At 40.3% G+C, this 25,642-nt stretch overlaps 1 protein-coding gene across 1 annotated transcript in view; it reads left to right on the top strand.

The window, feature by feature from the left end:
- The window catches only part of Dusp22 (dual specificity phosphatase 22), a 97,780-nt gene extending 83,865 nt beyond the window's left edge, over nt 1-13,915 (top strand). Inside the window, exon 8 of the mRNA XM_042680330.1 lies at nt 13,857-13,915. Within this exon, the coding sequence (XP_042536264.1) occupies nt 13,857-13,909 (53 nt within the window). The 3' untranslated portion in view covers nt 13,910-13,915. The remainder of the gene's footprint in view (nt 1-13,856) is intronic.
- The last annotated feature ends 11,727 nt before the right edge of the window (nt 13,916-25,642 follow it).

Below are 25,642 nucleotides of genomic sequence, written 5' to 3'. Positions count from 1 at the left end.
ATAGAACATGCCCTGGCCAGTTGCCAGCCGCCTTCCTAGCCATGTTGAACATGAGTAGTCATGCATGCACATTATTTTCCGTAGAAAGATTCAGCTCAGAACTAATTAAACAGCCCATTGGGTTGTATCAGGTGTTAACAGACACTGCAGCTGTCTGACCAACAAAAATATTGTGGACTTGTTTCAACAGTCATTTGGGCACATGGAATATGGGGCACCTGCTCTCACTGACTTCAATAACTTTTCCTTAGTGAGGAAATCACTAGGATGGTCTTTATCTCCTGTTTGACAATTTTCTTCCACAATATCTTGTCAATGTCCTAATTTTCTCATGTTTTTAACAAGCAGATTTATCAAGGTATAATAACATTACATAAAATTCACCCACCTAAAGTGTAAAATTCAATTATTTTACTATTTCTTTTGCCAGTCTTGGGGCTTGAACTCAGGGCCTGGGCACTGTCCTTGAGCCTCTTTGTATTAAAGACTAACACTCTACCACTTGAGCCACACAGTGCCACTTCTAGGTTTTTCTGAGTAATTTCTTGGAGAGAAGAGTCTCATGGACTTTTGTGCCCAGGCTGGCTTTTAACCTCAATACTCAGATTTCAGTTTCCTGAGTAGCCAGGATTGCAGGTGTGAGCCACTGGTACCTGGCAAATTTTACCTATTTTTAAAACTATCAAGTTGTGTGGCCTTCATCAGAACCCCATAAAATCATCCCCTCACTTGTAGTTAATCCCCATTCCCACCACCAACACTGATAACCACTCATCTCTTTTCTGTCTGTAAATTTTCCTCCCAAGGACTTTACATAAAAATGGAGTCACAGAGTACTTAATCTTTCCTGTCTAGCTTGCTTCACCTAAAGTTTTTGAGAGTTTCATGCTACTGTTTCTGTTGATGTTTCTTTCCTTTTCCTTGAATAGTATGCCTTGGTTTTCAGTGGAATTAAGGATTGATCCCTAGTGGGTTGGCAGTGCTTCTCCACTGGGAATCCATTGTGTTCCCAAATTCAAAAATATCTGGAGACATTTTGATGTCACACTACAGTGGGGGCTGCCACTAGCATCTAGAAGATGGAGGTCAAGTTGCTGTGAACTTTTTGAAGTACACAGAGAATTATCTGTCCTGAGAATTAACTTGCCCAAAATTCAACAGCACTGAGGTTGAGAATCATGTTAGACCTCCTGAATTTGCACTAACCATTGGGAATACCTAGTTAAAATCATATGTACCTAACAAAACCTTCCCTTTGAATATACTCATATGTCACTATATTAGGATTTTTTCTAAATTTTCATATACTGAAAAAAGCCCTTATTATATTGATCTTTTTAAACCATTTGGATAAGATCTAAAATCTACTAAAATATTCTCTAGTAATATGCACTGTCAACTAGAGAAAAAGATGAGGAAAAAAAAGTTTGGGTCTCTATTAAGAAGATTTCGGCCTGTGCCAAGGAGACCTAGGGTTTCTCCTATTCCATCCTGTAATATTTTCAGAGTGTCTGCTTTGACTCCGAGGTCTTGATCCACTTGGTGTTGATTCTGGTGCAGGGTGATAGATAAGGATCTAGCTTTAGTTTTCTACAAGTAGTTAACCAATTTTGTCAGCACCATTTACTGAAGAGGCTGTCTTTCTTCCATTCTATTTTTTTAGCTCCCTATCGAAGATTAGGTGGCCATAGGTCTTTAGGTTCATTTCTGGGTTTTCAATTCTATTCCACTGGTCCTGGGGTCTGTTCTTGTGCCAGTACCAAGCTGTTTTGATTACTATGGCTTTGTAGTAGAGTTTGAAATTTGGTATTGATATTCCTCCAGCACTGTTCTTTCTGTTAAGGATCGTTTTTGTTATTCGGGGTCTTTTATTGTTCCATATGAATTTTTGGACTGCCTCTTCTATTTTCTTGAAGAATGAGGTTGGAATATTAATAGGTATTGCATTGAGTTTGTAGATAGCCTTGGGAAGTATTGCCATTTTCACGATGTTGATCTTTCCAATCTAGGAGCATGGGAGTTTTTGCCACTTTCTAAGCTCTGATTAATTTCCTTTTTCAAGTTTTTAAAGTTTTCATCATAGAGGTCCTTCACTTCTTTGGTTAAGTTAATTCCTAGGTATTTTATTTTTTGTGGGGCTATTACGAATGGAGTTGCTTTCCTGATTTCAGCCACACTTTCTCATTGTTGGCATACAGAAAAGTCATTGATTTTTGAGGGTTAATTTTATACCCTGCTACTTTGCCAAAGTTTTGAATCGCCTTGAGTAATTTGGGAGCGGAGTCCCTCATTAGATGAATGGATCAAGAAAATGTGGTATATATACACAATGGAATTCTATGCCTCCATCAGAAAGAATGGCATTGCCCCATTTGTTAGGAAATGGAAAGACTTGCAAAAAATTATATTAAGTGAAGTAAGCTAGGCCCAAAGAAACATAGGTCCCATGGTTTCCCTTATTTGCAATACCCAGTATATGTCTGAGTCAAGTAGAAAAAGGTCAGATAAGTTGATGTTAGGGGAATGAACCCCAAGATAAGTATTCAAAAGTTTTTTCATTTTTTGTTTTTTCCTTTCATGCAATTGTTTCTAACATATTTATAAGATGATTTCTTTGTTGCTTTGTATGTCCCTCCCCCACAGTATAACCCATGCTTTCACTGTATTTGATGTTGGTATAATTCGTGGAGGGGAAGGGAAAAAACAAATTGTTTAACTAGGGATACAGGTGGACCCATTGCAACAATGAGATGTACAAGTCGTTATGTCGAAAAACGAACTTTACAACTTTGGTGTGTGTATGGGGGGGGAGAGGATCGGGTTGGGGGAGGGGGTAGTATGGGAAGAGATGGGAAGGGGAAACAAAGAGGAGGCAACAATGCTTGATAAGAAATGAACTCGTTATCTTGCCCATGTAATTGTAACTCCTCTGTACAGTGTTCTCACAATTAAAAGTAAAAAAAATAAAAATAAAAAAGAAAGTTTGGTCTCTTGGTTGAGATCTTAATCTAAAAGAAAAATAGTAAATGATATTAAGCTGGTATAGCTAAGATCCCAAAATGATGCAGGAATAATTGAGAACCTTATAATAAAGGATTTTTTTATTGTGAAAATACTGTACAGATGGGTTACAATTACATGGGCAAGATAATGAGTACATTTCTTAACAAGCATTGTAGCCTGCTCCTTTGTTTCCCCTTCCCATGCCTTCTCATCCTCCCCCCACCCCCTCACCCAATCCTCCCCCCCCACCAAACTTGTAAAGTTCGTTTTCAACATAATGACTTGTACATCTCATTGTTGCAATGGGTCCACCTGTATCCCTATTTAAACGATTTGTTTTTCCCCTTCCCCTCTACAAACTATATCGACATCAAAATTTTTATCAGCCAACAAATGACACCACAATCTTTATGCTATGTAAAGACCAAAGTTCTTCATGCTAATTATATTTTGCTTAGATCAGCATTAAAATTTTTAATCCACTCTTACTCTTTTTATTTTTGTTTTGACAGTACTAGGATTTGAACTCAGGTCCTTATTCTTTCTCAGCTTGCACTCTACAACTTGAGCTATGTTTCCAGCCATGCTTTTTGGCTGATTATTTTGTTTATTTTGGAGATGAAATCTCTGGGGCTTTTCTTCCTGGCCTGGTCTCAAGGAGTAATACTCCAGATATCAGCCTCCTCCTTAGTTAGTATTACTAAAGGATCACTAGCCTTTCCCACTTGGCTGAGTCCACTCTTATTCTTAACATGAAAGAATCAAATTTACACAAGAGTAGAGTTTGAAAAAAGACATGTAAAATATGAATAATTAAAAAATTTCTTACCACCCAGCATTTTGGCACAACATAAAACCTCTCTGGGAGCAAGAAGAAATCAAAATTAAAATGTTTTATCTGAGACCATGGACTTGCTGATTGCTCACTTCTTTCCTCTGGGTGACTGAAATGATAAGAGGTAAAATTCTGCTAGTTTTTGGAACCATTGTGTGATGATGAATTGGCAATGAAATGCTCTGTTTTGGGGCTTATAATGTAAGAGGAGATTGATGTGAGTCAGTAAACTGCACTTGGCAGAAGGACCTTTGGGAATTTGACAAATAAATAGCAGCACTTCATCCGCTGTCCTGGGCAAGTTCTCCTCACTCTGACCCCTCTTTTGCTCCAGTGGGTAGCCCTGCCTTAGTTCTTAAGGCTCAGCAGTGAATAAAAGGTAGCACAGGGGGCCCAGAGGAAAATTCCTGCAAGGAGGAAAGAATGGTGAACCAGGCTCCTGATGGCTCTGTTGCATTGTAGTGTTTTTTGTCATTCCCCTTGCTGTTTACACTAATAGTATAAGTCACATCAGTCAAAATGGTGGAAGGTTGGTATGTCACTCAGCAGCACAAAGGAGGCCCTGGGTTCCATCCTCCAAACCTCAAATTACAAAAGGAAAAGCAACACATAAACATACACTATATATATATATATATGTATGTATGTATTTATGTATGTATGTATGTATAAATGTGCACACGTGCATGTCACATACACACAGCCACACACTTTCCTTGAGATTGTTGTAGGTATGTTATGCACATTGTCTATTTCCAACAGATGAACATGAAATATGTATGTGTTATAGTTTGTAAGACTTATATTCAGAGGATAAGTCATTTGCTTACAGTCTAGATTGAAACCAAGTTTTCTCTAATTGAAAACTCCAAAGTAAAAAAGCAGTAGATGGATTCAGGTGATACTGATGTTAAGAATTGTCCTACAACAGGCTCTATGCATTCAATGCAACAATGTTGGTATTCTTCATCAACATGTCTAGTTCTATGATGTCATTGTAATCATCACATTTATTTATAACCAGGATATACTTGATAGTGTTCTGCTTCAGACCTTGAGATCAGAGGCATTTATTTCAGTACCATTCATTCTTTCAACAAATATCAATGGATTTCAGTTCTATGTTGTGTACTTTTCTGGGTCTCATGAATGCCCCAGTAGATCCTTGTCTTGAGGGAAGACAGAAAAATGCATTAACAAAGACATAAAAAGGTAAGGTTGCTGTAAGGTGCTATATGAGGTAATGTGATCCTCTAGATGCTATATAAATTTTTGTGCAAGTTTGAGTGATTTTATTCTCCAGATAATTCCAAAAAGTATCATAGTGAGTCTAAGAATCTGCACACCTAAATGTCCTGCAGAGATAGGGAATTAGATTGACATTGTTGTCCTATAACAGAACAAAGTCCTCTCTCCCTCCCTCCTTCCTAGCCTCCCTCCTTTCTTTGCCATTGTTGTCCGATAACACAGAGAAGCCCTCCCTCCCTCCTTCTCTCCTTCCCATCTTCCTTCTCTCTCATCTCTCTGAAATACTGAACACCTTTTTCCCCTACTTTCTTCTGTACTTACTCATATTTTAATTTCTAGTGTGATGAAGTAGTAACAATGTCGTTCTCAATACTCATCTTTTCCACATTTGCTGGATGGACAAAGCTCCAAGAATCACAGGAATAACTGTTCTTGGTGTCTGTTACCCGTTTCCCTTCCCCTCAAGAATGCTCCCAGGGGAACAGGTCATCCTGTCCCCCTGGAAATGTTTACTTCAATGGATATGGAACAATCTCTGAGCAAAAGCTTCTTACTTCTGTAGAAGCAGTTACCTTCAGACCTTTGCTCCAAAGCCATGACCCTGTCTCCAAAACTGCTCAGGATTACAAGTATAGCTCTCTGCAGCCTCACATTTTCTAGCCTTTTCCATCTTTCCTTCTGTGAGGCCCTTCCCATTCTCAGGTTTTATTTGGAGATATTTTGTAAGTAATAGTTTCAATTACAACCTCTTTTTTAAATGGAGCTTTAGCACTCAGAAAATATCTATCTCACTTGTAAATAAGGGGAATGACGTCAGCCCTAAATGGCAAAATCCCACCAGGCATCCAGCCCATGGCAGAGGTTAACTTCCCTCTTGGCAAAGGGAGAAAAACCTGCTGTTCTGTCTTTGGACACCATCTTTCTTACAAAAGAATAAAGCACATTTTTTATCTTCTTCAATTTGTTTTCTTTAATTCACAGATAAAAATTATATGCATAGTCAAAACGGTGTTTAAAAATTTTTTGTACTGTGATAAATGCAGGACATCTGTCATACACTAGGGTGACCATAGTTAACATCAATGTATCATTTACTTGAAAATTGATGAGTAGATACTAAATGATGAATCTCGGTAAGTAGCTAATTAGCTTGAGTTAGCCATTGCTCAAAGCATTCTCACAATAGTTTTTCATGTTATTTTTTAAAAATCTTATGTCAGAAACACGAGGAATATCTTTTCACTATAGTATTTAAATCCTCCTTATATTGTCCTTGGGAAATGCTTTTCATGATTCCTGGGAAGAAAGGAGATTATTCCTGTTCACTCCATCAGAGGGAGCAAGGTACTTAGTAGAGAAAGATGTATCAGCCCCTGGTTTCTGGGGCTGTTTCTGGCCTGTTGCTCATTTAGCCTCAGCTTCCATTTGATCTTTCTACCTTCTGAATACTGGGAGTCATGTTTTTAGGGATGGCCAAGCCTGTACTCAATGTGAGTCTTTCTCCCGAGCTTCCATAAGATTCTGCTGGGCAGAAAGCCCAGTCACATTTGATTCACTGCCCTTGATGAGTGCCCACCCATGGTGAGTCTCTCAGAGATGGAGAATCTCTCAACTTTGTGATATTACTTTCAAACCACAAGGTCTATGGACAATTGTCTTGCAGGTAGGAGAGGCTCTCAAATTAGAGAGATAGCTATGAAGTCTTCTCTTGTGGCTTTTCTGTGAGATAGCTGTGAAGCCTTCTCTTATGGCTTTTTGTTGGCTGACATTTATTATGCCCTTTCATGTCCTTGGGATAAGCTGTATGGCTCAGGGCAACAGGATTTGTTGTAGTGTGAGTTAGCAGAGCCTGGAACCTATTCAACTGGCCTCCAAGGGCTCCAGCCTTATGTTTTATGTCTTATGTCTTATATCCCCTCAGAATTGCATACTCATATAGATCCCTTGCTTCCACTGGAACTGGGACCTCTGTCTGGGCTACTGTTTCTTATGAAAAGCTTACCTACCATTCTGAGCCCCAAGACTGAACACCACACTTCTTTTTTTTTATTTAATTTTATATTTTTAGCACTGCACATCTTAATTCTCCTACAGTCATAAGCCTTCTTGTACTCACTGAAGTAATGAAAGCCTTTTTTTCCAGACCATTTATCACATTTTGTGTGCATAGTCTTTGTGTGCATAGTCTTATTCATCTTAACCCCAGCCTCCAACCCCTAAGGGGCCTGGCATAAATGTTGTTGAGTAAATCATCTATTCAATTCATTGGTGTTGGTGTAACTAAGTACGTATACAAAACTTCTACATGACAGAGCTCTGTGGGCAATGGGGAAATTTAAGTTCTCACCTCACATCCCCTAAATAGTTTTAATATTGAGTAAGTGTTTTTGAGTTAAACAAGCGCCTGTTTACAAAGCTCAGTATTGATGCTACTGATGGAAAGCTATAGCTTGGATAGTTAATTTGAGAATTTAAAAGGTGGTAGGTGAGGCTAGATGAATCAGGGAAAATGAGGCATGGGAAATAGGAGCAAGGAATTCAGAGATAAGCACTGTATTAATAAACAGTTTGATAAAAAAAAGCATGTAGACTTTGGAGGAGAGGTTTAAGCCTTACACTCACTTGATAAGCTATAATATTTAGTAAAAAGAGAAAAAAATAATAAAAAAGGGAAAGAGCAGTTCTCTTTCTCAGACCATGCCAACTTGTCCAAATAATGGTGCACTCTGGGAACTGGGTAAGGATATCTTAAAGAAAGATGGTAGAGCTGGGTGCCTGTGGCTCACGTCTATCTATAATCCTAGCTACGCAGGAGGCTGAGATCTGAGAATCATGGTTCAAAGCCAGCCCAGGCAGGAAAGTCTGTGAGACTCTTATCTCCAATAAACTACCAGAAAACTGTAAGTGGTGCTGTGTCTTAGGTGGTAGAGCACTCACCTTGAGCTGAAGAGCTGAGGGACAGTGCCCAGGCCCAGAGTTCAAGCCCCATGACAGAATAAAAGGAAGGAAGGAAGGAAGGAAGGAAGGAAGGAAGGAAGGAAGGAAGGAAGGAAGGAAGGAAGGAAGGAAGGAAGGAAGGGATGGAGGGAGGGAGGGGGAGGGAGGGAGGGAGGGAGGGAGGGAGGGAGGGAGGGAAGAAAATCAATCAATCATTCAATTAATCAATCCTGGCTTGGGAGTAGGGGGCTAGGGATGCAGGGGGGCATGGCAGAGAGAGATCTCTTAGGAAAACTGACTCCTCTGGGCCCAAAACGTTTGTACAAAGGAAAACCTTTATTTCAATGATGGACACTGACTTGAGGGCAACATTCATCAGAACTCATCCTTTGTTTAAAGGGATGCTCAGACATCTAATTGGTAATAACACAAATGAATAACCTACCCTTGAAATCTCTTGGCCCAATTGATAAAATGGTATAATGGTAAAAATGACGCAGAGCTTCACCTTAAATACCTGGGATGTGCCAAGCACTGATATCAGATGTACCCAGACCCATGTCTAGGTTGTGTACTAGCTTTCTATTTTTGTTTAACTTTGCTTTACTGATAAACTTTCTTTGACCCTATCATAATGTGTCCTAAAATTCTGTCTTAGAGATAATATCATGAAATTGGTACCCCAAGCCAGGTGAGGCCTCCTCCCTTTTGGAGATCTCCACCCTGGAGCATCACCAGTCCTGGTAACAGGGGGATGATTTCTCATGAGATCCATGCTACATGTTTAGATTTAGAAAGTAGCTAACAAGGAGCCTAATAGGTAAGTGAAGGTCCAGTTCTGCCATATTCTAACTTTTCTGTGCTTTATAAAATTGTCTTTTATTCCATGTCATTGCTAGTAATTCATTTTGGGGTTATCTTTTTAAAACCAAAAGTGCACTTAAGGGGGACACTGTGGGCTGTGGCAGCCAGAAGGAAAGGCTTCACAGCCCTCTCTAACTTGAGAGCCCCTCCTACCTTTGAGACACACCTGATACCTCGTAGACACCTATGAAGGGGTCACTGTCGTTCTCTAGGTTAAGGATACTCTTATGTGAAAATAAGTGTAGGCTAGGCACTAGTGGCTCATACTTGTAATTCTAGCTACTCAGAAAGCTGAGATCTGAGGGTCTTGGTTTGAAGCCAGCCTAGGCAGGAAAGCCTGTGAAACTCTTATCTCCAATTAAGCATCAAAAAAGCTGGAGGTGGAGATATGGTTCAAGTGGTAGAGCTCTGGCCCTGAGCATAAAAGCCCAAAGACAGTGCCCACGCTCTGAATTCAAGCCCCAGGACCACTCCCCCCTCAAAAAAAAAACCACAAGTGTAAATAGATGTGCTGATAGGTTCTTGTGAAACTTTTCTCATGCTCTTCTTGCTAAAATACAAGATCTGAGAGTCAGGAATTGCCATTACTCTACCCTAGAACAATGCTATGTGATAGGTGTAGGTGCTTAGCACTTGATTGTTGATAAATGCCTTTATTTGGCTGAAGGTATTTAGGCTGAAATCAATAGAATTTCAATTAACCATAAATTGACATGTTAGCAGGTACCATATGGGGTTATGGCATTGTCTGGCTACAAGTTTAAACTTATCTACAAGCCAGAACCTCCTGTAGGAGGACATTAGGCCAGCTGCCAGACCTGGGGCACGCCGCATCTGATGGAACAACTTTTCTATAAATTCACAGTAGGTTATGAGGGCCTGGGATCCCATCTTCAGAGATGCAAAGAGATCACTTGAAAAGACCTCTGATGACAGCTTCCCCAGAAAGGGTTGATTCCAGAGATATAGAAGTGACATAATTGACAGAAGCAGCAGGAAGACCAGCAGTAGCACTACTAATGGTTGTGACAAAATAACAGTTATGGCTGTGGGAACACTGGGAGCAGTGGGAGCAGTGGCAGTATTAGCATTGGCAGGAGATGCAGTAGGAACAGTGGCCGTCAGTGGTGGCAGTAGGAGCAGTGATGATAGTTAATAATAGGAACAGAGCAATTGTGGCAGAAGGAGCAGCAGAAACTGCAAGTAGGTGCAGTAAGAGTGGTGGCAGTGGGAAGAGTAATAATGATGGCAACAGGCACAGTGGCGGCTTGACACCTTTGGTAGAACACCTTCTATACATCCTACAGTGCAGTAGGCATGTTGCTTTTAATCCTAAAGTCAGCCCTGCTAAAATCTCTTTAGGACTAAATTCCCCTTACATGCTCCTTCATTTGTCCTAATCCATTGCAGGAGGGCCTGCTAGGCCCCCTTTGGGCACATGCTCTATCAGTGCAGCTTTCTTTCAGTTCCTCAAAAGTGCTGCCCCCTCTCCTCTTTGATCTTTCTACCCCAAGGCCATGAGTGTCCCTCCACACCCCCCATACCCAGCCACCTTCAAATTCTCTCAAGTGGAGCTTACTTAATACTATATCTCCTCTACCTGTGTGAAGAGCCAGCGGGGATGAGTTTTCTCATGGAAAGTCAAAATCTATCAGAAGGGCTCAGAGCTCCAGAAGGAATTCTCAAGGGCAAGAACTACAGCAAACTAAGCAAAAAAGAAAAGAGAAAAAAGGAAGAGAGAAAGAGAGAGAGAAGGAAGAAAAGAAGGAAGGAAGAAAAATGTTTCTTAGCATTTGCATGCCTAACTGAGATTTCATCCCTAGCAAAGCCAAGTAACAACAATACAAATAATAGGGGCTGGGAAGGTGGCTCAGTGGTAGAGCGCTTGCCTTGCATGCCTGAGGCCCTGGGTTCGATTCCTCAGCACCACATAAGCAAAAAGGGGGAAAAAAAAGCCAGAAGTGGCGCTGTGGCTCAAGTGGTAGAGCACTAGCCTTGAGTTGAAGAGCTGAGGGACAGCGCCCAGGCCCAGAGTTCAGGCCCCACGACCGGACCCAAAAAAAAAAAAAAAAAAAAGAAAGGAACAATTCAAATAATAACATACAAAGCCAGTGAGAGGAAGGAAAGAATTTATTTGTCTTGCTGGCTACTCACTGGTAGTGAGTGAAGGAGCTGCAATAGAATTGTGTTTAACAGGGCTGGGAAGGTGGCTCAGTGGTAGAGTGCTTGCCTTGCATGCATGAGGCCCTGGTTTCGATTTCTCAACACAACATACGCAAAAAGAAAAAAAGCCGGAAGTGGTGCTGTGGCTCAAGTGGTAGAGCACTAGCCTTGAGCTGAAGAGCTGAGGGACAGTGCCCAGGCCCAGAGTTCAGGCCCCACGACCGGACCCCCCTCCGCCCCCAAAAAAAGAATTAGAATTGTGTTTAACAGATGAAGAAAGGAGCCTGAAGGATTAATTGGTTGCCCGAGGAAGTAGACCTGATGGTGGGCAGTGCTGAGGCTGGAGCTCAGTAGTGCTTATCTTTAACCACTGCCTTTTCACTCCAAACTTCCAAAGGTAAGCCAAAATCTCATTTGCCTTCCTAATTCTTGTGTCCCACAATAGCCATGAGCCAGGACAGATAGTTAACAATTTTGTAAGATTCTGAAACTTCTACTTTTCTTGTAAAATATAAAGGAATATTGTTTAAAGCTAATTATAACACAGTGTATAAATCTTTGTGAATCCTAGCAGTGAATCTCCTCTTTTTAACTATTCAATAATGTTAAGTATAGCCATTGCTCAGGCCAATCTACATCATTCAGACTTTAGCTCTGAAGATTTACCAGTGACAAAAATAACTAAACACTTTTTTTCAAGTACTTAGATTAGTGGAGAAGCAACTCTAATGCTTTTCATACTACCATTCAGAATAAACCCTCTTCCAAATGATCATGTCCTTGACAGCTCTGAAGAGCAGTTCAACACCTAGTCTCAATTGTTTGCATATAAATTTGGCAAATGCATGCCAATTAATTCTTCAAGATTTCTGTCAGAATTGCATTTTAAAAGCCAAACTTAATGATGAAACTTTTACTAAGATGCCTCATAGGATGTCCCATTTGTTTCCTGGCTGCTTGTAAAAACATTTAGCGCTGTGTGCAGTGACTTATGCTCTTCTGAAATCTAGTTCCTCAAGACTTATTTTTAGAAAAATGAGGACAGAGGTTTCATTCCTGGTTTCAAGCTCCCCTGGCTGGCAAAGCTGGAATTGCTGCAAAGCTGCCAATTTTTTGGCTATTTTCTAGAACTCTTCCTGATTAGTGACACAGGACTCAACCACTCTGCTCATTCTACTGAGAGCATCTCTGAGCTCCTACACTGGCCTCATGGTATTTTGGGTACTTTTGGCAGTAGAGATGTGGCTCAAGGGGTAGAATGCTAGCCTTGAGCAAAAAAGAGTCTTCTTCCATACATAGCATCCAGACTCTGAGATTAGGCCCAGAACCAGCACACAAAAAAATCTTATTTTGAAAATTATCAGGACTTTCTTTTTCATTATGTCTGTCAGGTAGCTAACTTTGTACAGAGCACTATTTAAGTCAGGTGAAAATAAGGAAAAAGAAAATATGATAATACCTGACCATGGAACTTATTAGGGGGAAATAAGATGTGACAAGGTTAACATGCAAATCAAACATTAAGAAGCAGTCTTCTTAATGAGAAAATAAGACCCTAGTACACCATTAGGGTGAACACAAATCAGTCCAGCCATTATAGAAAACAGTGTGGATGGAAACATCAGAAAAAATGAAAAACTACTGTATGATCCAGTCTCTGTCATTGGGCAGACATCCAAGGAAATGAAATACACATGCCAAACAGCTATCTCAACTCCCTTGTTCATTTCAGCATTATTCACAATATATAGTCAAGATGTACCCATCAATGGATGAGTTGATGAAGAAAATACCCTTTAAATAGAATAGAATAATACCCACTCTCCCAAAGAAAGAAATACTGCAATTTGTGGTTGGATTTGTGTGTGTTTGTGTGTGAGAGAGAGTGAGAGAGAGAGAGACAGAGACAGAGACACAGAGAGACAGACACAGAGAAATAGAGAGACAGAAAGATACAGAGAGACAGACAGTGTATATACTGGTGTCTGAACTCAGGGCCTCACATGTTCCCTCAGCTTTTTTTCTCATGAATAAACGCTCTGCCATTTAAACCTCCACTTTATGTTGAAAGAAATTAACCAAGCAGAGAAAAGTAAATGCTGCATGATCTACTTATAAACAGTCAAACTTATGGTGGTTATCCGAGATGAAGGAGCAAGGAGCTGTGAAGATACAAAGTTTCAGTTAGATAGGGGGAATAGGCTGCTGGTCCTATTGCACAGTATAGTAAATACAGTTCGTATTTCACAAATCATCTGTTTAAAGCATGCCCACAAGAGAGTGAAACCTTGTCATCTGCAACCAAATGGGTGACCACTAAGGACACTGTGAGGTGAAAGCAGTCACACATAGAAAGACAAGTACTACACAATTTCATACATATGTGGAATCCAAAAGCATTCAGCTAGAAACTGGGCAGAGATAGGGCTCAAAGTTATTAGGAGTTTGGATACAAAATTTCAATAAATTCATGAAATCTATTGTATAACACAGTGACTAGTTAATAACTATGTATTTTATGTTTGACAAATGCTAAAGAAAATGTTCTCCATCTATAAATACATATATATTTGAGGTATTATGTGTGCTAATCAGCTTGATTTTGCCATTCTACAATGTATATGTACATCAAAACACCATACATGCTACTGTTTGGAATGTCCTCAAAAGGCCCAGGTGTCAAAAACTTGGCACTGCTGGGAGTTGATGCGATTTCTTTCAAGGATGTTAGGTAATAGTGGGTGAATATTTGAAGGAGTTATTGGGACTCTAGTATCTACGTTTTGTCTCCCTCCTTTTCTCATAGTGAGCCAGACCGCTTCTGCTGTGTGCTTCTGCCGTGCTATGACTATGGAATGAAGCTTCTGAAACTATGAGACTAATCTTTTCCTCTTTTTGTTTAGTTTGGTCTTGGTTTGGTGCTGGTATTGGGCTTGAACTTAGGGCCTGGATTTGCTCTCTTAACTCTTTTGCTCAAGAATAGCACTCTATCACTTGAGCCATACATCCACTTCTGGATTTTTGATAGTTACAGACTTCCCTGGCAGAGCTGGTTTTGAACTGAGTCCTCAGATCTCAGCCTCCTGAGTAGCTAGGATTAGAGGAATGAGTCATCAGTACCTTTTAGATTAGATCAAATATTTGGTCATAACAAAGTTGACTTAATACCATGAACATTGGTAATTTCTTGTGCTCATTTTTTTGGGGGAGAGGGTTCAGTCGTGGGGCCTGAACTCTGGGCCTGGGCGCTGTCCCTCAGCTCTTCAGCTCAAGGCTAGCACTCTACCACTTGAGCCACAGTGCCACTTCCGGCTTTTTTCTTTTTGCTTATGTGGTACTGAGGAATCTAACCCAGGGCCTCAGGCATGCAAGGCAAGCGCTCTACCACTGAGCCACCTTCCCAGCCCTAACATTGGTAATTTCTTATTTGTTGATTTAAATAAATATTCAAGAAAGACTATCTGACTAAAGTAACTAGCATATTATGCTGTTTGTAGATATTATCTTACAGAAAACAATTTCAGGTTAGTTTAAAAGTATCTTTTTCAAGCATCCATAGAAACTACATGTACTATAAACTATAACCCTGAGACAGTCTATGAATGATGTATGGGTCAGACAAGACCTATCCAGAAAGAGGAAGCTGTGGTTCTCAGGACTGAGATGGAGACAAGACACCTTTTGCTGCTGAAGAGAACACTAGAGTCTTCAGACAAAAGGACCTGGGGAAGAGACAAAAATGAGGTTTGGGTGTAGAGGTTAAAAGGGCCACTGGGACCAAGGTTACAAGGGCATTATCATGAAGATAAAGAACAATAAATATTGGTTCTCATCATTGGGTTTGATTCAACTGCATGGGGAAGCCTAGAGATTCTGAGAAGAAGGAAGAGAGTTCAGTTACATGTTCAACGGACTGTGAACACTCTGACTGTGGGTTTAGTGCATCCTCAAAGACCACATTAGAGGGATGTCACGAGGGTCTGGCCACTTCTATCAGCAGAGGTGCTGGGAGGCCCAGAGGTTCAGAAAATGAATGAGGTCATTGGGTTTTTGCCAGGAGAATGTCACTGGTAATTTTGGTAAAAGCAGTTCCTCTAAGGTAAAGACCAGAGAAAATGTATTGAAGACAAAAACCAAGTCCTAACATAGCCTTGTATTTCCCCCCCAAACCTCACCCAAATTGACAGCTTTGAATCTGACAATGGTATTTGTGTTGTCCTGCTGGCAGCTTTGTCAAAGCTAGATTTTAAGTAATTCAGCCAAAGGCATTAATGTGAACATAGAAGTGACCAACATCAAAGACATGCTTAAGGAAGTCATTCTACAACTGAAAGAAAGGGAACCAGGGGCTGGCATAGATGGAGTGTTGAGTGTAAGCAAAAGTCAGGAGGGATTCATTGTCCTTGAATTTGATATAAATTAGTATGATTTGTGAATCCTCCTGGGCATTAATTTTTTCTTCTTAAGAAAGTATTTGATGTTGGTATAATTTGGGGAGGAGAAGGGAAAAAAACAAATTGTTTAAATAGGGATACAGGTGGACCCATTGGAACAATGAGATGTACAAGACGTTATGTGGAAAAACGAACTTTACAACTTTGGCGCAGGGAGAGAGGTGGGGGGCAAGGGAGTAAGGGGGGGGGAGACGGGAAGGGATGGTAAGGGAAAACAAAGGAGGAGGCAACAATGCTTGATAAGAAATGTACTCATTACCTTGCTCATGTAATTGTAACCCCTCTGTACTGTATTTTCACAATAATAAAAAAAGAAAATACCTTTATAAGTTTGATAACAAGGCATTTTTTTATCCCCCATGAGTGCTAACCTCAAGAAAAAATAGAGAGAAGAACCATTTATATATGCTGTGTGACCCCACCACACATGTTGGTAACACAGGGGGATCCCCTAACTCTTGTACCTTTGTCCCAGAGCTAAGATCATATCATGCATGAAAGTTTGCATCTGTGCTGTTCTTTTAGCCTCTGAGCATAGGCATTTTCCACCATTAATGAAAATTCTCATGAATATAATTACCCGACTATGAAGATGTACCCAGCATTTAGGTGTTCTCTCCATGAGTACTTAAATTACCATTCGTGATAAAGGGGATCTAACTAAAGGACTGCAGTGCTCTACCACTTGAGCCATACCACAGCTCTTTGAGTTTTTTTTTCGAGATAAGGTCTCGTACTTTTATTCTACCCAACCTCAGACAGAGTTCCTTCTACCTCAATTCTCCAGATTTTTTCACTACACTCCACCCAGCTTGTTTTTTTAAATATATCTTTTTATTATTAAGATACTGTACAAAGGGGTTACAGTTACATGAGTAAGGTAATGAGTACATTTCTTATCAAGCATTGTTGCCTCCTCCTTTGTTTTTCCCCTACCATCCCTTTCCTCTCCACCTCCCCAACCTTTCCCCTTCCCACCGCTTCCCCCCACCCCCAAAGCTGTAAAGTTCATTTTCAACATAGTGTCTTGTACATCTCCTTGTTACAATGGATCAACCTCTATCCTTATTTCAGCATTTTGTTATTTTCCTTCCCCTCCCCAAGTTAGAAAAATGTACATACCAACAATGCTCGATAGGTAATATACTCATTACCTTACTCATACAACTAACTGTAACCCTTCTGTAGAGTATTTTTACAATAAAAACATATTTTAAAAAAGAAAAATGTATATACAAGATGCAGGGCACCAGAATCAAACACAATGAAAACAGGGGTTATACCATGGGGTATACAAAAAATACAAAAAAATCACACAGTACGTTATAAGTACATTAAAAACAACAGCAAGAAAGATAAAACCTCTTGTGTCCCTATCTTGGGGTTCATTTTGCTTAGCATCATCTTATATGGTCATATGTACATATCTTTTGACCTTTTCTGCTTGTCCTAGACATATACTAGTTATTGCAAATAAGGGAAACCATGGGACCTATGTTTCTTTGAGCCTGGCTTACTTCACTTAATATAATTTTTTCCAAGTCTTTCCATTCCTAACAAATGGAGTGGTGTCATTCTTTCTGATGGAGGCATAGAATTCCATTGTATATATACCACATTTTCTTGATCCATTCATCTACTGAGGGGCATTTGGGTTGATTCCATCCATAACTTAGCTATGGTGAATAATGCTGCAATAAACATAGTTGTGCTGGTAGCTTTAGTATGGCCTTGTTTGTGATTGTTTGGACAAATGCCCCAAAGTGGGATTGCTGCCACCCAGCTTGTTTTTGTTGTAGAGTTTCTATAACTTTTGCCCCAACTGTCCTCAAAAAGTAATCTTTCTACCTCAGTCTCTCAAGTAGTTGGGATTACAGGCATGCACTACCACCCCAAATGTGTACATCTGGGAGTTTCCACTTGTTCTTTGGAAGAGATCTGTTCAGTTCAGCCATGTGATTGCTGTTGCTATTGTTGTTGTTTGCCACTGCCAGGGGTTGAACTCAGGACCTTATGCTTTCTCATCTTGCTTGCTTGAGCCATATCTCCAGTTTACCATGTGAATCATGCCTCTAGCCCAGCCTTTTTTGGTTATTTGGAAAATAGAATCTCTCAGACATAAATCATGGGTACTTGATTTATGCTCTCATTTACATGAATATGGATTTGTTTTCTCTTTTAATGACATTTTTCCAAATCATATGTTAACTCTACAGTCAACACTACCATTCTAGTGTTGACAATGTTAGAAAAATAATGGAAGTAACTGTTAATGACAACCAGGATATTCCATAATGATCACGTCAGGTTCATTTCTAAGGAGGTTTGTAGTAGCTACACTGTCTTTCTAAAGTGATTGCCTTCCTAATGTGACTGGCTTCCTAGGGAAGTCAGTCCCCAGTACCATGTCCTTTTCAAGTGCAAGCCTAGTCCCTGATTGTTTCCCCTATCTTGGGACAGCTTTACTCTTGCTCTTGCTAGACAATCCAGGTCGGTGCAGCATTTCCTTCCTGCAGGCAGGTGCCTGCTTCAGGGTTCTAAAGAAAGTTATCTTGTTCCCACCCAGGATAACTCCAAAGCTAAACTGAATAGACCTTCTAGGAGAGAAACGATCAGTGTCTACAGTCAGAAGAGACCTGGTTCCCTCTGATCTCCCCTTGGCCCCAATCTGACAAGTAAGGGAAATAGAGGAGCCTGATGCTCACCACAATATTTACTGTTTGGGAGACTTCATGCTGTGTTCCCTTGGCATTAATGCACAGGTGTCTCCATGTCCAGCCTAAACCCACCTACTTATCCTACTTGGGAAGTGAACTTTGCTTTTGATAAAACAATTTGCCCAGTATGTATCTGGCCCTGAGCCTATATTCCCCTTCAGACTTCAAACCTCATTCCTAAACCTTATCCTTGGTTATGGTTTTTGCAGCCTTTGGAGTTGACACCACAATGCCTGGGACTCAGCATTCTTGAAGTGCTGCCAACCCATGCCATGCCCTACATGATCTTTGGGACTGCCTCCCACACTCAGCAGGTTCTGTCTTCCCACATCTTGCATCTCTATTCAGTCTAGAATTTTACAAAGCTCTCTTCCTGAACCTCAGCTTGAGTTGTGTCACTTCTAACTGCAAGGCTTTTGTATGTGTCCTGTATTCTCTTCAAAGTGTGTGGTCCTCAGATGCCCTGAATCAAACCCATCCCTATGGAAGTACATACTCCAAGGTCTACTGGCTGAATCCTAATCTCTGGGTTGGGACACAATGTCTTGCCCAACAACTACAAGTTCCTTAGTTGATCTAGATACTCTATACTCTGCATGGTCTTCCCTGAAGAATTTCAGACCTTCTTCCAGCCCCTTATTTAGACTCATCCCCTCCTCCACCACAGACTGCTTGTTCTTCTACTAACATTCCCCCATCATACTTCAAGACTTTGGGCCATGCTAGTCTCAACCTAGAAAGATTATTTTCCTTCTTCTGCTGCAGTGAAGTCCTGTGACTTCAAGGTTCAATCCAAAGGTCATGTTCTTAGTGCTTTCTTTAGTTCTTTCAATTGTCACTTCCCTTTTCCATCTTGTCATTATTTTCATTTTACTTGACACTTCCCTGTTAGATGATACCTCTTGAGGATGAGTTGGGTATGTGCAGCACCAGGTTGGGTAATTGCTAGCACTCTCTTTGTAACATCTTCTAGTCATGGCCATTCCTTCCTATCTCATTCTGTGCTTCTCAAAATGTACAAAGTTATTCAGGAGTCCATAGCTCATGCTTGTAATCTCAGCTACTTAGGTGAGATTCAGAGGATGGTGGTTCAGAGCCTAGTCAAAAAAATTCATGAGATTCTATCTCCAAAATAGCCAGCAAAAAGGATTAGAGTCATGGCTCAAAGGAAAAAGTGCCATCTGAGCAAGCAAACCAACTGAACAAGCACAAGACTATATAGTAATGAGTCTATAGCAGAATGTCATATTGTCCTAGTGAAAGAATGTAAGAGCCCTCACCAGTCTAGGAACTACCACATTACAAGGACTTGGGTGAAATACACAGAAATACTCACTGAAATGGAGAAAGGACAGCGCCTGGCTCCATAAAAAGAGGATGAGTAAGCCAGGCACACTGGTGGCTTAGCTGGTGGCTCATGCCTGTAATCCTTAGCTACTCAGGAAGCTGAGATTTGAGGATAGAGGTTCAGAACCAGCACAGGCAGGAAAGTCCCAATTACTCAGAAAATGCCACAAGTGGAGCTGTGGCTCCAGTGGTAGAGTGCTAGCCTTGAACACAAAGAAGCTCAGGAACAGTGTCCAGGCCCTGAGTTCAAGCCCTGGGACCAGCACCAAACAAACAAAAGGAGGAAGAGTATAGTGAGTGAGCAAGATGAACTGTGTCCCCGAAAGTGGGTACCTTTATGTCCTTGATAGGAGGGCTGCTCACAGCTTGAAAAGTTGAGTTTTATTGTGGTGTGCTGGGACTTCTTGTTCCACTAGGTGAATAGAAAGCCAATAGAAATACTCTTAGCCAGAATGAGGCATTTGAGGGCAATTCTGAAGTTACCAGCTACCAAACAGCCTCAGGCTCCTGGGTTCTGAGAATGCAGCTCCAGGGAGACCTCAGCCAGGCTAATTGGCCTCATCCCAAAAGATTGAGGGAATACTCATGCTGAGGACAGTATGTCATCATCACTGATGTCTATTCATAACAATTCAATATTTCAAGAGTAGACTTTGTTCTGAAAATTACTCAGTAGGCTTATGCAATAGCACCTGTAAATATCCACTCATTGACTAGATGTTTATAACAAGTATCCTGGAATTTCACTTCATGATAGAATTTAAACTTGGTTTTCAAAAGGATTAAAAACATTAGAGGGCTTGGGAGTTTCTTATAAAGATTGAGGTAACCTTTTATTTAAACAGTATTTTAAAAAAACCAGGAGGACCCAGGTATCATAGCTAATACCAGCTACTCCACAAGCAAAGGTCAGGAGATTCAATGTTCTAAGCCAGCCCAGGCAAAAATTAGCAAGATCACATCTCAGTAAAACAAATCTGGGTGTAGTAGCACACAACTGTGTTAAGGAACAAGGTAATGACAGAAGATGCCATAAGTAAGATCAAAGTAAAAGCCAGGAGAATTCAAGCTTGCCAACACATGAGAGCATAAAACATATTAAAAAGTTCATAAATTGGTAAAACAACATTAAAACTTCTTTAAAATTCTATGCAGTTCATTCTTACTAAACTGTGAACAATTAATTTATGAAACTGTATCCTCAGAGGCTACAGTGACACACTGATTATATAAGATAAAGCAAAGTCTATCTGTCAAAAAAAGCTAAATAAAAATGTTCATAACCCCTTTGAGGGGTTCACTTTGAGATATTACCTTCTGTATAAAGTTGTTTCTTTTATATTTGGTGAGTGCTATTTAATAAAAACAGAATGGATTTGGTGCACCGAAATGAATGACTGAGCCCATGTGTTTGATAATGATTTTGAAGAATTGAAGGAAAAAGCATAACAGTTGGAAAGGAAAGAATTTCTGGAGGAATCTTTATAACAGGAATTTCAGTTTGAGCTGAAGAAGTGACACAGTAATTACTGAGGAATGCCAGTGCCATAGTGCTTCAGCAAACAGAGCTGGAATCAACATTTCCCAGGTCAATAAGGGATTGTCTCACAACACAAAGTGATTTTGCAGGGATTGGGGGAGAAGGACAGACAATGTACTTAGAAGTTCAACAGGCTAGAGGGGGCCATCCTACTGAAAGACTTATGACATTTTTGAGTTGCACGGGGCTCTAAATACCCTTTGCTGCTGTTATATGAACCTACCTAATATACCTTATGAAAAATGACTTATAATAATATATGCCTTTGAGCATGCCAAAATGCTATGGTAGTATCCAAACTGTCCCTGGAAATTGACTTCAACATGATAGGTATCCATACCCACAGGGCCATGAGTTCCATTGCTGTCTATACCGTTTCCAGAAATGGCTCCATATATACAAATCTTGCTGGGAAACTCCTTAGTGTCCTCCATGAACCCTCTCTAGGCAGCTGAAGTAGTTATTCCAGAACTCAGAGTGGCCCTGAAAACCAGACCCTGGTCATTGGGCCTGCTTGTCATTACCTGGCATTTTCCTCTACACTTCCCTGCCTAGAGAAGTTTAGCTCTCTGATCAAAGTTCTGCAAAGTGGCATTTCTCAGCTGATATTTTTAACAAAACTCTCCTTGGCCTCATGCTTGGTTCTGCCCTTGTCTCACATATGACCTCACATGAGTCTGCCACTCATTTTGTATCTGCCCAGAAAGCACTGACTGAAAAGATCATGGTTTAAAGAGACAAGTGCACAATGTGCACGTGAATTAAGACATCACATGGTACTTTATAATACTGTCATTTTTATGTCTATATGTGTCAGCTAAAAAAGATAAATTTGAAAAAAATTAAATCCTCTAAATATGGGAAATAACTTTCAGTCTGTTCCAATAATACATAAGCAACCACTTCTTTGGAGTGCTAAAAAAAAAGTATTTGCCTCTCTGCATCAGCAGGGCCAAAGACAATTCAAGAATACTATTTCCTCCCTGTGCATTCATGAAGATCAGGGATTTCATTTTTTAATATGCCTTTTTTCCTTTCACCAATTTCCTTTTCTGTCCCTTGCTATGCAGGACTCTGCATTAATAAATTGTACTTTCATGCTAGCTAAAGAAGAGAAAAAACAAGCATGCAGTGAAGACACTGGACACAAGAGACATTTCCTATACAAGCCCTGTGCATTTGCTAGAAGGGGCTTCCCAGTTGGCCTTTGGGAAGGAAGGATTTCTTCCCTCTGGTTCTGGGACCACTGGAGTCCCCATGGCCCTTCCAAAGAACTCTCCCTCATGTTCAGAAATGATGCAGAAACTTTACTCCTGTGAGTCACCATGTGTTCACCCAATATTTGCCCCCTCCATCCTCTTGACTCCCTATGGACCAACAACCAGGTCAATTGCAAGAAAACTTTTCTGGGGATGCTGTGCATGCTAAGGAGTAAGGGGCTGTGTCCCACAGGAACCACAATAGATATAATCCCCGGTGTGGGATAGTTTGACTTACTATTTTTTATAATTCTGGATAGCAGAGTAAACACAGCTCTAGAAGGCCCACAATCACAAAGAGAGACAATTTTACAGTGTGTGCTATACTGTTAAGTGAAAGTGTTTTGTGGCTTACATGTATCTGTGTATTTGAATTTCTTTTACTTTCAATTTGTGATGAGTTTATCCAAATGTAATTCCATTAAAGCCAAGGAGACTCTATCCATACCTAGGAAGTACCAACAGGATCCCAGAGAGTCCTACTAAGGCTAGGTGCTGAGGATAATGGCAGGGAGACCAGACTCAGGGGACAGGATCACTATGTGGTCACTCTCTTTTTATACAGCATTACATACCTTGGTGCAGGTCTGTAGAGTCTGGAAACAACACGTTTTTATGGCTCTCAGAAGTGTGAGAAAGCAATAGTCCCACACTAACAAGGGCAGAAGTGGGACAGACCAGTTTGTGCTGGGAAAAGAGATTGCATGCAGCACATAATTACAGTAATCAAAAACAGTGGAATCTGTAACTTAGTGAGCCAGTGGAGAAATGCTGCATGGCTCCAATTAGTGTAATTGCCAGTGACCAGGGAACTGGGGAACTGATAAGTTCTCATTTCTATAAATTTGGGCTCTGGTGGTTAAATATACATATTTCAGGAGATGTAGAGTCCAGGAGCTGCATTGGGCTCAAAGCTGAGGCAAGCATCTGGGATGCTCTTTAGGTGAGAGCTGTCAGGGAGAAGGTGCTATCAAAATCCTGGTCACTAGGAGATGTAAGGCTGTTGTACAATAATACAGCGAGACCATGTAACCCACTTGAACACTCTTTGGACTGCCCTTGTCAGAGATGATAGAAAATGATAAGTGGGAGAACAGTCCAGGAGAAGATTGGTGACCAGTTCAAGCCTCTTGTGGATGAAAGTTAAGGTCTTGCCACTGGTCTCAGAGACAGATGCTTCTATACCAGTTCATTTTCCATTGTAACTAAAAAATGCCTGATGCTCTTTCAAAAAAATTAGTCTTATAAAATGCTGAAACAAGGATATAGGCTGACCCATTGTAACAATGAGATATACAAGACATTATGTTAAAAACGAACTCTACAACTTTGGGGTTGGGGAAAGGGAGGAGTTGGGAAGGTGAGGAGGGAAAGGATGGCTGGGGAAAAACAAAGGAAGGGGTAACAATGCTCCAGAGGAAATGTACTTATTACGTTACTCATGTAACTGTAACCCCTCTGTACAGTATCTTTACAATTAAAAAAAAAACAAAAAAAATGCCTGATGATAGCTACTTCATAAAAAAAAGAGGTTTATTTGGTATATAGTTTGAAAGATTCAAGGATATGGCAAAAGCTCTAGTGAGGACCTCATAGCAGATGGCTTTGCAATGGCAGGGGTACCTGAAAGAGGAAGAGATCCCATAACAATCAAAGAAGACAGAAACCAAATCATGCAGAATGACTCTTGCTTTTTTTTTTTTTAATCATCCCAGGGAGAAGACTCTATGAGAATTATCTCCAGTTAACACTCCAAAAGCCTTAAGTGGAGATGTGGCACAAGTGGTAGAGTGTCAGTATTGAGTGAAAAAGCCAAGTGAGAGTGTAAGGCCTTGAGTTCAAGTCCCAATATTGGCACAATAAAACAAAAAAAGAAATAGAGGATTACCCAGCTCTCAGTCCTGGAGGCTGGCACTGACATCTGATGAGGTACTTCATGATGTTCCACAGCATATCCAGGGCACAACACCATGAGATACAGTGAGAAGCTAGCTCAGGACTACCTTCTTGTTTTGGGAATGCCCCAATGCCATCAGGAGGGTCCTAAACTTATAGCTTTATATAATTCTAATTACCACAAATAGGCTTCACCTCCAAATACATTTTAATTGAGACATAAAGTTCAAATCACTTCCTAATAATACAGGCTGAGCTTCCCTAATTCAAGTCTCCAAAACTCTTGGTGCTGATATGATGCAACAAATACTTGCTATCATGCACAAAATCATTTAAAATATTACTTTCTGTCTATGTGTATATGATATGAAATGTATATGTATATGATATGAAATAAATGTCCTTGTTTATATTTAGGGTTAAGCACTAGCTGCAAGATAACTCAATATATACATATATAAATATATGTACATATATTGTGTGTATATACATATATGTAGATATATGTATGTCTGTCTATCTATCTATCTATCTATCTATCTATCTATCTATCTATCTATCTATCTATCTATCTTCTTGGTGATACCATTCCCCAATCTTTGAGCCTCACCACACTTGTCCATACAGCCTAATATATCTTCTCACTCCTTCTCCTGTGTATTTTGCCTATTTGCTCTGTCTAGTAGCTCATTGTCTCTCAGGAGTCCCCTGTGAACTCTTGGTCATTGCCCTCCTTCCTGTCATATGTATAACATGGCCAAACAACATTTTCTCTACTATGGTTCCTACCTATAAAGGGAAATTTGAGGCATTGTTATGTGATCCACTGCCCAGCTCAAACTTGAAGAGCTAGCACATAAATCTTCCTGAATCCTTTCTCTGTGCCAAGTAATCAGCAATGCTTTCTACTGATGCTCTTTGGTCAGCCTGGATTCTTAGAGTAGTGATGACTGGTCATGAATATTTTATATGAGCAAGGAGGAACTTCCCCCATCCCACCTTACCTCCCAAATTTCATATAACTTCTCCTGAAAGGTACACTGACCATGCCAAATGTCCCTGTCTCAGGAGTAACACATGTGACAAGTAATGGTACACAGACTTGTTCTTTTAGCTGAAAGAACAGTTGATGAGGTTAGACTAAGATAGCATTGCTACAAATGAGTGAAATGAAACAATGGCATTTACCTTTCACCTATTGCTTTAGTTTTCACAAAATTGTCCAAGTGACTGTAAACCATTTGTTTTTGTGTTGCCTTGGGGAAGGGAGTTGGCAGTATCAAGTGGTTCTTTGTATAAAGCTAAGTCCCTACTTACATAGTGAGGGTAACATGTCGAAGAGAAAGGAGTGGTACAAGGAAAGAATGCTGGCAATAAGA

The sequence above is a fragment of the Dipodomys spectabilis genome, unplaced genomic scaffold (assembly GCF_019054845.1).
Source record: "Dipodomys spectabilis isolate Male_0828 unplaced genomic scaffold, ASM1905484v1 ptg000059l, whole genome shotgun sequence".
In the NCBI taxonomy this organism is placed as follows: domain Eukaryota; kingdom Metazoa; phylum Chordata; class Mammalia; order Rodentia; family Heteromyidae; genus Dipodomys; species Dipodomys spectabilis.
This window is presented reverse-complemented; position numbering and strand designations above follow the sequence as displayed.